Genomic DNA, 13,194 nt, shown 5'->3' on the forward strand with positions numbered 1-13,194 from the left:
GTCTCTCTCTCTTTCTCTCATATGACAAATTGAAATCAGATCTGCTTTTTTACTAAGAAACACTCTCAGCCATTAATAAAATATTCTATAAATAAAAAGGGTTTCGCTGATTTTCTTAGAGCCTCACTAAGTTGCTGAGGCTGCCTGATTTTAATCTAATGTTATAGAAGTTTGCTATATATATATGGAGAGAGATAGAGAGAGAGAGAGAGAGAGAGAGAGAGAGAGAGAGAGAGAGAAATGTTCATTTGACTCTTTCTCTTGGGGACTGTGCCAGAGTTACCTTCTTCTTTCACTTCTACCTTATTTCTGCCTCCAAAGAAACTACCCTTTACCCTCATACTACCATTGATCCACCATTAGACTTTTTAAATCTGAACTCTTTAGCTGGTCATTCTTTCCCTCTTTCCTTCACAGCACTTTTTTCTCTACCTGTACCTATTCCACCAATACTTTTTCATGAATACTCACTACTACATACTCAGTATCCACCAATGTCACATCCTGATCCATCCCTGTTCTGCCTTTTCCATGGATAAATTTGAGATCCCCTCCACCCAGATATCAATAGTCCAGAGTAAGGTCAGGTAAGGGTGTTATATATGCAGGTTTTTGAAAGTCATTTACATAACAATAAGCCTATTAAAACTGGGATGTATTTTGTCTTAGGTTAAAAAAGAAAATCTACAGGCTGCACTGTTATACTGAATTGTTTAAAATTTATTAATCTCAATAATTTGGAAAAAGAAATTCTATGAAAAGGAGAATAAAGAAAAAAACATAATACATAAAATTGACAAATTTGAAGACACACAAAGTGTACTTATCAAAGAGTGTCATATATCAGTGCTTTCAAAAGACAAATTAATTTGAAATAAATGTAGTTAATGTGAGATGTAGTAATCATTTATTAATTATATATAATGGTAGTATACATGTATATGTACAAAATGCATCTCATATAATTATGAGAATACATTGCAAAAAATAAACTCTACAGTATTTTTTTAAAATTTTTCTGACAACACTATAAATACCTACATCTAGGTTTATGTATTACCAAATGTTCAGGATACATTTTATACTTCATAAAGTTTACAACTCACTAACAGACTTTTTTTTTCAATTTTTAAAAGGAGTAGTATTTATTTTCAGTTAGAACATAATGCCATCATTTATCTTTAATTTTTAAATATTTTTAAATTATGACAACAGAATGCATTTCAATTCTTATTACACATATAGAGCACAATTTTTCATTTCTCTGGTTTTATACAAATTATATTTACATGAATTCACTTCTTTATACATATACTTTAGATAACAATATACATCATATTCCACCATCATTTTTAACCCCATGATCCCTCCCCTCACCTCCCAACTTCCAAAAGGTCATTTTGATACACAATGATGTATGATATAAAGTTATAGAAAAGAGTATATACCTTATAATAATATGAACAGATAAAGTTTTGTAACTAATACATAGCTAAATAATAATAATAATAAACTTGCCATTTAGACATTAATAAATTATACATCTAGCACTATTGACATCTTTTCCAAACAAATTGACATCTTTTCCAAACAAATTGACATCTTTTCCAAAAAAAGGGGGAGTTATTTGTGGGGGAAAATGGTATTCTATGCTTTCTTAATATCAAGAGTAAATTATTTTCAGAAGTAATATATATTTCAATATAAAAATAGAATAGAACCAGGTTCCATGGCACACACCTCTAATCCCAATGGATTGTGAGGCTAAGGCAAGATAATCCTGAGTTTAAAGCCAGCCTCAGAAACATAGCAAGGCCCTAAGCAACTATGACCCAGTCTCTGTGTGCCCCTGATATAAATTTCCAGTAAGAAACAACAACAACAACAAAAATAATACAATGTATTGATGAGGACACAGAACAAATTACCATGAACTAAAGATGGAGTAGAAATTGCTGTTATTTCATCATGAAAACTGTATATGTATGTGTGTGTATATATATGAAATACTCCTCACCAAGCAGCTTAGACCTGTAGAAATTATAGTATGTGTGTACAATGACAGTGTACAAGTATGTGATAGCATAAGACTAGAGCGATACTTGTCAATACAGTAGAAATCTGCAGCCTAGGAGGAAAGACGAGGTGATTCAGAAAAATAAAAATAATAAAGTTTGAGAAAAAATGGTTTCTGGAGCCCAGAAAGATTTTGATTTAATTAGAGTACAAAATACCACATAAGTATTATACTGAAGTTACATCTGTTAAATACATCACATGCATAATGGATTTCAAGGAAAATACGTGGAACTTATCACAAACTAAATAAAAATTTACAAAAGCACATAAAATAGCATGTGTATAAATAAAACTAATCATTACAAAGACAACTATTTAACCCAATTTAATATATAATATTTTCCTATCAAAATTTTTGCATGTTTTTCTTTAAATACTAGAGAGCTGGACCTGTTGGTGCACAATTGTAATCCCAGTACCTTGGGAGGTGTATTGTGATCTCAAAGCCAGCATCAGCAAAAGTGAGGCCCTAAGCAACTTAGTGAGGTACTGTGTCTAAATGTCATACAAAATATGTTTGGGGATGTGGCTCAATTCCCCTGAGTTTAATTCCAAGTACCAAATAAAAGAAAAGAAGGGACCAAAAAAATTATCTTAGAAATAAAATATATGTAAAATACCCCCAAAACCTTTAATAAAAAAATATAGTTATTGTTATGAGACAGATTTAATGTATATTATGAAACTATATTGCAATAATACAGACCAATATATCATAATGTAAATCAAATCTGAAACCATATGTAGATCAATAGTATTGTTAAGAGCAATAGAAAGGCATATGTAAAACTGACCATATGAAAAATAACATTAGACGTGAACGAATAAATCTATCCAACCTAAAGTTAGATTTGGGACATAGAGGCAAAGTTCACTGTTAGAGTGTGTGTGCAGAATGTGCAAGATAGTCAGTTCCAAACTTAGCAACACTATAAAAAGCAAATATTAACAGGGAATGATGTAGAAAATAAAGCAGAATATTAAATGAGACACTCTCCCTCCATCTATAGATAAATTTAAGGAAAAAACTACTGTATCTCTTTGGCAAAATCATGAATGAGTAGAGAGATTTAGATACACTGGATATTAGTCCAGTCTTAAGAAATGTACCACATTTGGGACAAAATTCCCAATTACCATCATCACCTCTAGTGAACAGAAATGTGAGAGAGGGCCTGAGGATGTAGCTCAGTTTTTAGAGTGCTTGCCTTGTATGCACAAGGCCCTGGGTTCAATCTCTAGCACCACAAAAAAAGAAAAAAAAGGAAGGAAATATGAAAGAAATGATACAAAAAATGGTGATATCTAGGAGCCATAAAATTTTTTCACAAGTGTTTCATCAGCTGTGACCAATACACAAAAATACCCAAATATCAAAGCTGTCAATTTATCTCAAAAAAATCTGCCAGCATATTTTCCCAATTGCTGTTGCTTACAGATGAAGTTCACTCTAGCTTGTATTATAGTGAAATAGGGAGGAATCCAGTAAACTACTCTTAGCTTGAGTAAAATTTTAGCACTTCCTGAATCCTGCCCCAACCCTGATACACTAGTAATAAGGCCAGAACTACCAATTCCTCCTAGAAAAAGTTTTTGGTTTTTTTTTTTTTTTGTGGGTGTGTGTATGTGTGTATTGAATGTTTCACATGTAACATATTTTGTTTATGTTACTATGTCCCTGATAACACTAGTGATAATGCCAGAACTACCAATTGCTCCTAGAAAGTTTTTTTTGTGTGTATGGATGTGTGTGTCGATGTGTGTACTGAATATCTCAACTTTAAGATATTTTATTTACCTTACTATGTCCTGAAGTTCCAAACTCTAGAACAAAAGGTGATTGAGCTTATGTAAATCTCTGTAGATTTCAAACAAATGAATTTACATTCTTTTCCCAGCACTTTTATGAACTATGATACCAAACAGCTGTTCAGAAAGGAGCTTAGAAAACAATGATCCCTGTTTATTCCAACAAGTCTTTACAGAATAGTCCTACATTGGGTACTTCATATAAACTTTCCTCAGGGATAAAATGCATCAATCAAAGAGATTTTCTGTAACCTGGGCAGTGTTGTTGAAAAGGTTATTATAATAATCTGAAAGAGCTAGGTGTGGTGGCAAATATACTAGAGGCTGGAGAGGCAAGTCGGGAGGATTGTGATTTGAAAGACAGCCTTAACAACAGAGAAAGGCTATAAGCAACTTATTGAGATATTAGTGATATATCACCTGTCTCAAAAAAAAAAAAAAAGGACTGGAGACATAACTCAATGGTAAGCACCCACAGAGTTCAATTCCTAACACCAAACCACACCAAACTAAACAAATATCTGAAAGATAGTAGGGACTCCAGAGTATAGGTGTATATGCATAAGATAAAAACTTGGGTTACAATATAAAGTTAATAAAGATACTTTTGAAAAAAATTCATGGTTCTTTTTTTTTAAAAAGAGAGAGAGAGAGAGAGAGAGAGAGAGAGAGAGAGAGAGAGAGAGAGAGAGAGAAAATTTTAGTATTTATTTATTCATTTTAGTTTTCGGCAGACACAACATCTTTATTTGTACATGGTGCTGAGGATAAAACCCAGTGCCACACAAATGCCAGGCAAATGCACTACCGCTTGAGCCAGAGAATGTGTCTTAGACATGCTGACATTTCTGATTATGGCCCACAGGTGCATCTTTCCCAGACTGGTGTTGGGTTCAGGTGACTCCATAGGGCCACAATGTAATGACTCCACTAGGGGAGCAGGGCACGAGGGGAGTTCCTATAACTGTAGCCATTACTGACCAGAAGTTCCTACAATACCCATTCTAAAACTACACAATTTATGAGTTTTGTGTCCTTAGGCATCATTAAGGAAATCCAGAGGATTCACCGTCATGCCTTTTCTCAAGTCCCTAAGTGGTAGACAGTCTGGATTCTTTCTACCTTTCATGTGCTTTTTTGTTGTGTCATGTTCAAGGTTTTTAGTTTAAGGGAAAAGACCTTAAGGGGAAAAAGTTTAAAGGAAAGAATGGGGCTAACACTCTTTGCAGAACTAGAACCCTTAGAGATGTATATTTTTAAGATGCCCTCTCAATGATTTTGATGCACAAATGTACAGAAACAGCAGCAATGTTCAAGGGCATTAGAAAAATCAGACCCACTAAAGGGGCTCACCAGACAATCCAATTGTGGATAATACTATGTGTAAGGTGACCTACTTGTATGCTTTTGTTTGACTTTGTTCATTTATTCCTTATAGTAATTTTTATGTGACAATGATTTAAATTATCATTTTCTATATAAGGAAATACTCCTAGTTTAATAGCCAAAGATCACACAGCTCATAAATAATGGAGATAGAATTCAAAACCATGCTCTTTTGCTCCCTGAGTCCACATTTTTACAAACTACTCTCTCACACAATGCAAAGCTTATAAAACTACCTTTATGTATACATTTTCAAAATTTACTCAAACACATTAAGGCATTATCCTCCTGTAATAAATAAAGTCAAGGAACACAGGAATCAAAAAGGATTTGCCTTAGGCTATAAATTCAAAGAACTCATTGGCATTCTCCCTGGGTTGGGGGTGCAAATTATTAAGTCCTAACTTCTTAGACTAGCTCTTCATAAACTGATACCAGCCTATATTTTCCAAAGTTAATTCACGTTTTAAGGCTTTAAGCTCCGGACAGGAAAAAATTGTACTTCTGTTAGACTGCACAGCTGTTTAGAACCAACTCAGTAAGCACTGACTTAATGAATGAGAAGCAATGAACCCAGCAAGGGGGCAAAAAAATAATGACTCAAATGTAGAGCAACTGAAATGGAACCGGACCAATGTGAATGTCTTATTTGACCCTATATCTGTCACTAAACTAATCCTGTACATCTATCTCAGGCTCTATAAGTTTTATTATCCAAGTTAGACACAATCACAATTCTCTCTCACCCCACCCCTATTGCTAGGGATGGAACTCAGTGCCTTGTTTATGATGGACAAATACTCTACCACTGATGATTAGATGATTACTAAATAATCTTAGCCCAAGATCACAATTTTAGACATTTCAGCTTTCTATGGGATTCCCATTTCTTTCCCTTAGTAAAAGCAAAGAAATCAGGTCACATGACAGGCAGGTATAAGGTGGAACTGAAGCAAAATACACCCAGTCTCTGGATTTGGTTCTTAGCTCCAAATCTTCTTAAGAGACAGACCATTCATTGTTCTTTTGCCCTGGTGATCTCCCTTCTTGTTTATTTGGCAAGCTTCTCATTGTCTTTCAAACCCACCTTGATCAACGTCCTCCTGAACACTTAGACTGCATGTTCTATACTACCACCATCCTTTGTGACCCCTTTCATTGCTGCTGTTTTCACAGTAATTGAAACCATTTATTTGCACACAGATGGTTCACACTAGACAACTTCTTGAGAGATGAAACAATGCTTAATTCTTTATTCCAGTGTGTGCCTGGAACCTAGCTGCACTGAATACATATTTTCCATTAAGTTTCTCAAAGCCAAGTAATTTTCCCCTAAAAATCCCCAATCCCCTTTCTCATCATTCCCTTGTCCAGGTACCAGGTTAAGCCTGTGGCTACGTGTAGAAAGATCTCCCTTGCTTTAGAAGATGGGGGTGGGGGTAGGGTGAAATTTTCATGGGAAATGCACAAGAGTCATGGGTGCAGAGGCCAGAGCAACTGCAAGGTTAGTCATCCACAGTTGTTTCTGCTGTAAAATCTGAGCCCTCCCCCACAGTGCTCCAACACTGTGAACACAGCTCCTTGAACTGAGGGGTCAGCAAGTAAAGCTACATCTCCTTTGGTGATCTACTCTAAAACCAACTGGCCATTAGCTCCCTCAAGTAGCAATCTGTCCTGCCTTATATGAGTCTTTACTTTTTTAACTGCAACTTATTGGTGTTCTTGAACAAATCAGTTTTACATTTATTCTCTAACTATAAAGGATGCCATTAAGTCCTTCTAAGTGCATGTGAGAAGAGGTGGGGAGGGGAGAGAAAGAAAGTCATTATGCAAAACCATGAGACAAACAATTGGCCCAGAGTGGGAAATGTTGGTCTTCTGTTATTCTCTCATAGGCCTCTCCAGACTCCATTTATAAAGTACATCATCTCTGAAATCCACCAAGTTTCTGTAGTGAAGCATTCCACAAAAAGCTATGACTTAGGTGAAATACCACAGCTGCACCTAACTCCACATAGCTAACCCTATAATATGTATAACCATGTAGCCCATGCCCAATAGTCCAGGTGACTCAAGACACAACTACCTTCTCCAAAAACACTGGAGGCAAAAGGCTGGCACCTCAAAAACACACCTCAGGTAGCCCTGGATGATTCTACTGCAGCACTCACACCTCATTTTTGGAAAGCCCTATAACTCAAGTCTGAGGACAGTGTCACAGAGTCAATAAATTCTAAACAATCCTCATTAAAAAATACTCCCACACATATACTGAGTACCTATCATTACAGGCATTTTCCAAATGATGGTATGGTCCTCATTTATATTTTTAAAAGTATAAAAAGATGCTTTGATACATTATGACAACATCACCTGAAATAAATCAAACTAATATATCAAGAACCAACAAAAAGGGGCTAGGGTATAGCTTAATGGTAGATCACGTCCTTACCATGTGCAAGGTCCCAGGTTCAACCTCCAGCACCAAAAATACTATAAACCAACAACAGTCAAGAAAAACCTCACAAAACAAAATGAAACCACAACTTAAAACATTCTCTGATATGTTAGTCCCAAATAAGAACAATTCCATAATGTCACCTTTTGTTTCATTATGCCAACCATCTGGAAAAAGACATAAACATATCAGTTACATGCCTATCTATGCTCTTAACATTCACATTCATACCACACTCACCATTCACCACAAATACCAACTATGTATCTAATAATAATGAAAGCAAATAAAATGCACTGAAACACATTCTACATGTTGTTCTAAAGGTTTAGCATATGTTTTTACCCTTCAAAACAACCATATGAGGTAAAAACTACAATTATCTTATTTCTTAGCTACAGTTTGGTTCAATGACCCCTCCAAACACACTGTCTTCATCTTTTTTACTTTGGTTTATGTCTCTTATTTATTATCAATAATCAGGTTCACTATAGATTATTCTGTGACTGGGAAACAAGAGCACCAAAGAACTGAAAATATACCATCCTTTTCACTCACAAGCTCTGGTTTGCAACATTAATTCACAAAAGATAAAGGCAGCAGACAGCTCCCATGAAAGGAGAAGGAGATACAAATGCAAACACATTATAATCTGAGAAGCAATTAGGTCTCTAACTTGGAAAGTTAGCTATTTCCAGCTAAATACAGAATGGTGCATTTCCAGTGCCATTAACTTTAGGAAGACCGCAGCTAATCTCAGTGAATCCATAAATAAAACCCACTCTGTGAACATTACATAATTCACCCCTCAGCCTCTCATTTCCTGGACAGAAATCAATTCTTGAAAGGCAATCACCTTCTTTCTCCCCATGGAACAGGAAAAAGAATTCTAGTGATGCTGTGTACACACCAAGACATATTCACTAAACTCGTCTCTTTGTGATTTTTGTCTCCCACCTAATTATAGATGAAATATGATTTACATTCTTTGTTCAAGTGTGATATATTTAATAGATTATTCCATATCAGTTTATCCAGTCAAGTCAGAATGACAGTAACAATGTTAATCAGGGTTAGGCCTACGTATCAATTTTAAGCTTCATATAGTTCAATGAAATTATCAACAGTTGTGGGACACCATCAATATGTTTTGCTCTCTGTGTCAAGAGATTCAGAGTATTTGTTGATTTCTCCTTCATGTTCTATTTCACTCATAGTGGGGGAAAAGAATATGTGCAACCTGTGTGCTGAAACTCAGCCCCACAAGCTCCATGGTGGGGATGCTGAGGGCCCAATCTAAGAAGAAGGATGCTATCTTGCTACCTGGAGCCTTGACACCACCTAAGCCATCAGGTCACATTTCCCTGTTCTGCTAGGAGACTGGAAAACCCAAGCCCCTCTGTGAAGGAACTTATCTTCTCCAGCCACCTCATCCTCTCATTCCGTCCTCTGGAACTCATTTTCCCTCAACTCCCCTTCTTCCAAATCAGGGCAACTATCTCTCTCAAACACTTTCCAATAGCATACAACCTTCTCCACTGTTCAACATGCACTGATCACTCCCTCCATTTGTTACTAATTAAAACGTGGTTCTTTTATACAGGGTCTCAGTACCCCACCTCAAGATCTTCCTATTCATTCTTCTAAACCTTACAGCTTATAGTTCATTGCTGGTGGTGTTGAAACTATCCTACCTCCTGGCTATAACTATAACATGAGTTTTCTAGACTCATGGAAAAGAAATATACATCCTGTGCCTAGTCTACCTCTTTGAGCTGAGCAGACTGTCTCCCTTCTCCATCGTTTCATTGCCTACAAAAGTGAAATGTATTCTACTGAACTACTGTAAAGTGGAATGAGCTAATGTAAGTGCTTAGCAAAGTACCTAGCACAAGGTAAGTGCTAAATGTTCTTTAACCTATGCTCATTCTTTCTTTCAGCTCATAAACTGACATGACAAGAAGAGGGCTGGTAGCTTAGATGTGGTCAAACAGCCATCTGGGGCCATGGTCAAGATTAAAGACACTAATTCTACCATATACCTTTCCATCAATCACTTGTCTGATAAACCAAACATTCACTAGAAAATTGCCAACAGAGTATTGTACCAAATTCTTCAGGTTTTAGAGGACATAAAACTAAAACGTGGTACCTACATATAGGAATATAAAGTCTGATTTAAAAAAAAAAACTGTCTTGTATAATTACAATAGAACTGATGAGACACAGTGATGACAGTAATCTCCAAGTGGGGCACTGAAAGATCTGGACAATTAAGAAATATTTAAGCTCAAGCCTGCTAAGATTCAACTTACTTCTCTGGCCAGTCATGGATCCTGAGACTCTGTTATTTGGGTCTGGGCCTCAGTGAGCAATGGAGAGTGGTGGGAATGTGTTCAAGTTCAAGGTATGCTACAGCAGGTGACTGAGAGCACTTACCCAGGGTCAATTCAAAACAATCTAGAGATCAAGGACCAACAAGATGACCTTAAACACATATCTTTAAAATCTAGTTATTTATGAAAAACAGTTCCTTGAAAATAAAAACAGACTTTTCATGTGATCTAGCAATTTTACTTCTGTGTGTGTGTGTGTGTGTGTGTATATATATACACACACATATACATATATCAATATCTACGTCTGTACATACACAGAGAAAATAGAAAAGAGGATTGCAAAGAGACTTGCACATCCATGTTCATAGCAACACTACATATACAATAGCCAAGAGGCAGAAGCACCTCACATGTAAAATAAAGAATGAATGGGTAAACAAAACGTGGTATAGACACACAAGGAAAATGTTTTCAGCGGGCCAGACAGCGCCAGGGGAGGCCCGGAGCGGGGGGGGGGGGGGGGGGGGGGGGGCGGCGCGGGGGGGGGGCGGCGCGGGGGGGGCCGGCGCGGGGAGGCCCGGAGCGGGGGGGGGGGCGGCGCGGGGGGGGGCGGCGCGGGGGGGGCCGGCGCGGGGAGGCCCGGAGCGGGGGGGGAGGGGGGGGCCGGCGCAGGGCCTGTCGCTGCCGATGGGGCCGCGCAGAAAGGCAGACGGGGGAGGGGCGCTTACCTCTAGCGCTTCGAAAGTGACAAAGCTGGTCAAGGTGGACTCGCGCCGCTTCCTCCGCTGGGGTCTGGGCCGGGACCGGGCGGAGGACAGGGGCTGCCCATTGTCTTCTTTGCAGGAGCCCGACGACGACCACGAGGCCCCGCCGCCGCCCGCCGCGCCGTCCCCAGACCGCCCAGGAGCGCCTCTCCCGGTCTCGCTGCCACCGCCGCTTTTTGCGGAGTCCATGGCCCCGAGTCGGGCCATCTATGGCTCTGCCACGCCGGGTCCCCGCGGTCGCCGCCCGCGCGCCACAGGCTGCAGCCGCGGCAGCACAAAAAATTGACACGGAGCCCTCCCTCCCGCGGCACCGCGTCCCTCCGCACCCGCCGGCCAGCCCGCAAAGGTCGCCGCAAAGGGGGGGCGCGGATCTTCGCCCGCCCCGGCGCAGGAGAACGCCCCCGCCGCTGCTCACGCAGGAAACTCACCGCGGAGCCGCGGGAGGTCCAGGCTGCAGCCAGCGGCGGCCCCGCAGGGCAGCGGCCAACAGGATCACGTGGGCGGCGGGGGCCGGCGGCGCTCCCGAGCCCAGGACGTGCGCGCTGGGGCGGCCGGGCCTGCGCACTGGGGGTAGCGGGGCGCCGCGCGGGAGAGGGGGGACGAGTGGCGGGGGGCAAGGGGGATGAGCGTCGGGGGGCCGCGCGTGGGGACGGGCTGAGCCCCAGGGCGTTCCCCCTGGGCGACCCGTGGGGTCCGAGGAGGGTGCTGGGGGCGATGGATCCAGCGTCAGGCCAGGCCCCACAGCGCTCCTGCAAACATATTCTTCAGTCTCTGACATATGAAGCCAATGAAAGATGCCTGCTGGTGACCAAATGATGCTCATGAAAAAAAGTGATTTCCCTGCTTTGGGTTCAAGTCATCTGATCAATTAGAGAAACATGAAGATAGCAAAAAGAAGACATATGTTAGTGCGATTCTGCAAGGCAAAAATGCCTTTGCCAAGACTTCTTTATTGATTACACGCCATCTATCCTTTCACACCTCTCTTCCTTGTTTCCTAAACCAGGTTATTCTCACCACTTAAAATGTAATTTGCACAATCCACCTTCCATTCACTCTGTTCTGGTTAGACTACCTCAGCTTCACAAGATCTTTTATCAAAGCTCATTAGCATTCTTTATCATCATCATGATTATTGCCATTATTATTTACTTTTGCTCTTCTCTGCAGAATGTTTTCTCTTTATTGCAACACTTGGTATGTTCTCCCTATTTAAAAGCTGGTTCACACATTGGTGTAGAATTTGCTTTTGTTGTAAATTAACTTTGATAAATCAGAGAAACAAAGAAAACAAATTATTCAAGATAAAAATAGACGTATACTTGGATTATTTGTTACTGTTCCTTATCACTTAAAATCTTCACTATCGGTAATGTCTCTTGAAAACTTTGCTTTCTGACACAGTATTGGTTACTAATTGTGTTTACTATCAATAATATTTGAATTTTGTGAAATTACAACCAGAATTAGAGTGAAATTACAAAATGAAATTACAACCAAAAATATAATGGAGGAGGGGAACTGAAATAAAGAAGGGAAATTATAACTCACCATTTAAAAAAGAAAGACTTTAATACATTATTTGCATTGCAGAAACCCATTGTTTTCAAGCTCTGGGTCTTATCTGCAAAGACAGAAAACAGTATAATGTGTTTGTTCTGTTCAACACATAACAAATGTTTACTTTTCTTAGATTCTTCCCATTAGGTACCCCAAGCCCTCCACTTAACACTGTTCAAAATACAAAGAGCATGTCAGTTTATCTTCTCACTTTGCCTTAGCACCTCCCTTACACAAACACACTCTGGGGTCTGTCTTTGGTCCAGCCCATGTTTGCAAGAGATCTAATGATTATCCAAATTACTTTTGTAGAAAGCAATCAAACTATAGCAATCTTACAATCACCATTGATAATGGATGTCAGAACCTTTGACAAATAAAGTCTCAAAGTGTCACTTTTCATCTCTTATTAATTATAAGGAGACGTTGCAGACATTTGGTGAGTTCTGCCTTAATCAAATGACTCAAAATATTGTACCAATTACAACAGCACATAAATTTGGATATAATGCATTGAATACACATTAATACCAGCTCTCGAGGGAAGATAAATTGAATGACCTGTGAGAGCGCTCTCTCCCTCTCCCGCCCCTCACCTCATTTCATATTATATGGAGAAGAATGACTCTCTACAGTATGGGTAGCAATAGCTTAGATTGTGAATATGAACAATATGACCCAACGAGTAAGGGAATCAGTTTGCAACTGAGATCCAGCTTCCTGATTCCATGGCACTGAGTTGGATACCCACGAGTCAATTTGAGGATGCTTACCTCAAGGGTTAGCATATTAGTGCCAC

At 39.3% G+C, this 13,194-nt stretch overlaps 1 protein-coding gene across 1 annotated transcript in view; it reads right to left on the reverse strand.

Annotated features, from left to right (window-relative positions):
- Positions 1 to 11,298, reverse strand: part of LOC144253947 (uncharacterized) — a 47,876-nt gene extending 36,578 nt beyond the window's left edge. Inside the window, 1 exon segment of the mRNA XM_077796649.1 lies at positions 10,800 to 11,298. Coding sequence (XP_077652775.1) covers positions 10,800 to 11,042 — 243 coding nt within the window. The 5' untranslated portion in view covers positions 11,043 to 11,298.
- Between the last annotated feature and the right edge of the window lie 1,896 nt (positions 11,299 to 13,194).

Source organism: Urocitellus parryii, chromosome 3, assembly GCF_045843805.1.
Source record: "Urocitellus parryii isolate mUroPar1 chromosome 3, mUroPar1.hap1, whole genome shotgun sequence".
In the NCBI taxonomy this organism is placed as follows: Eukaryota; Metazoa; Chordata; class Mammalia; order Rodentia; family Sciuridae; genus Urocitellus; species Urocitellus parryii.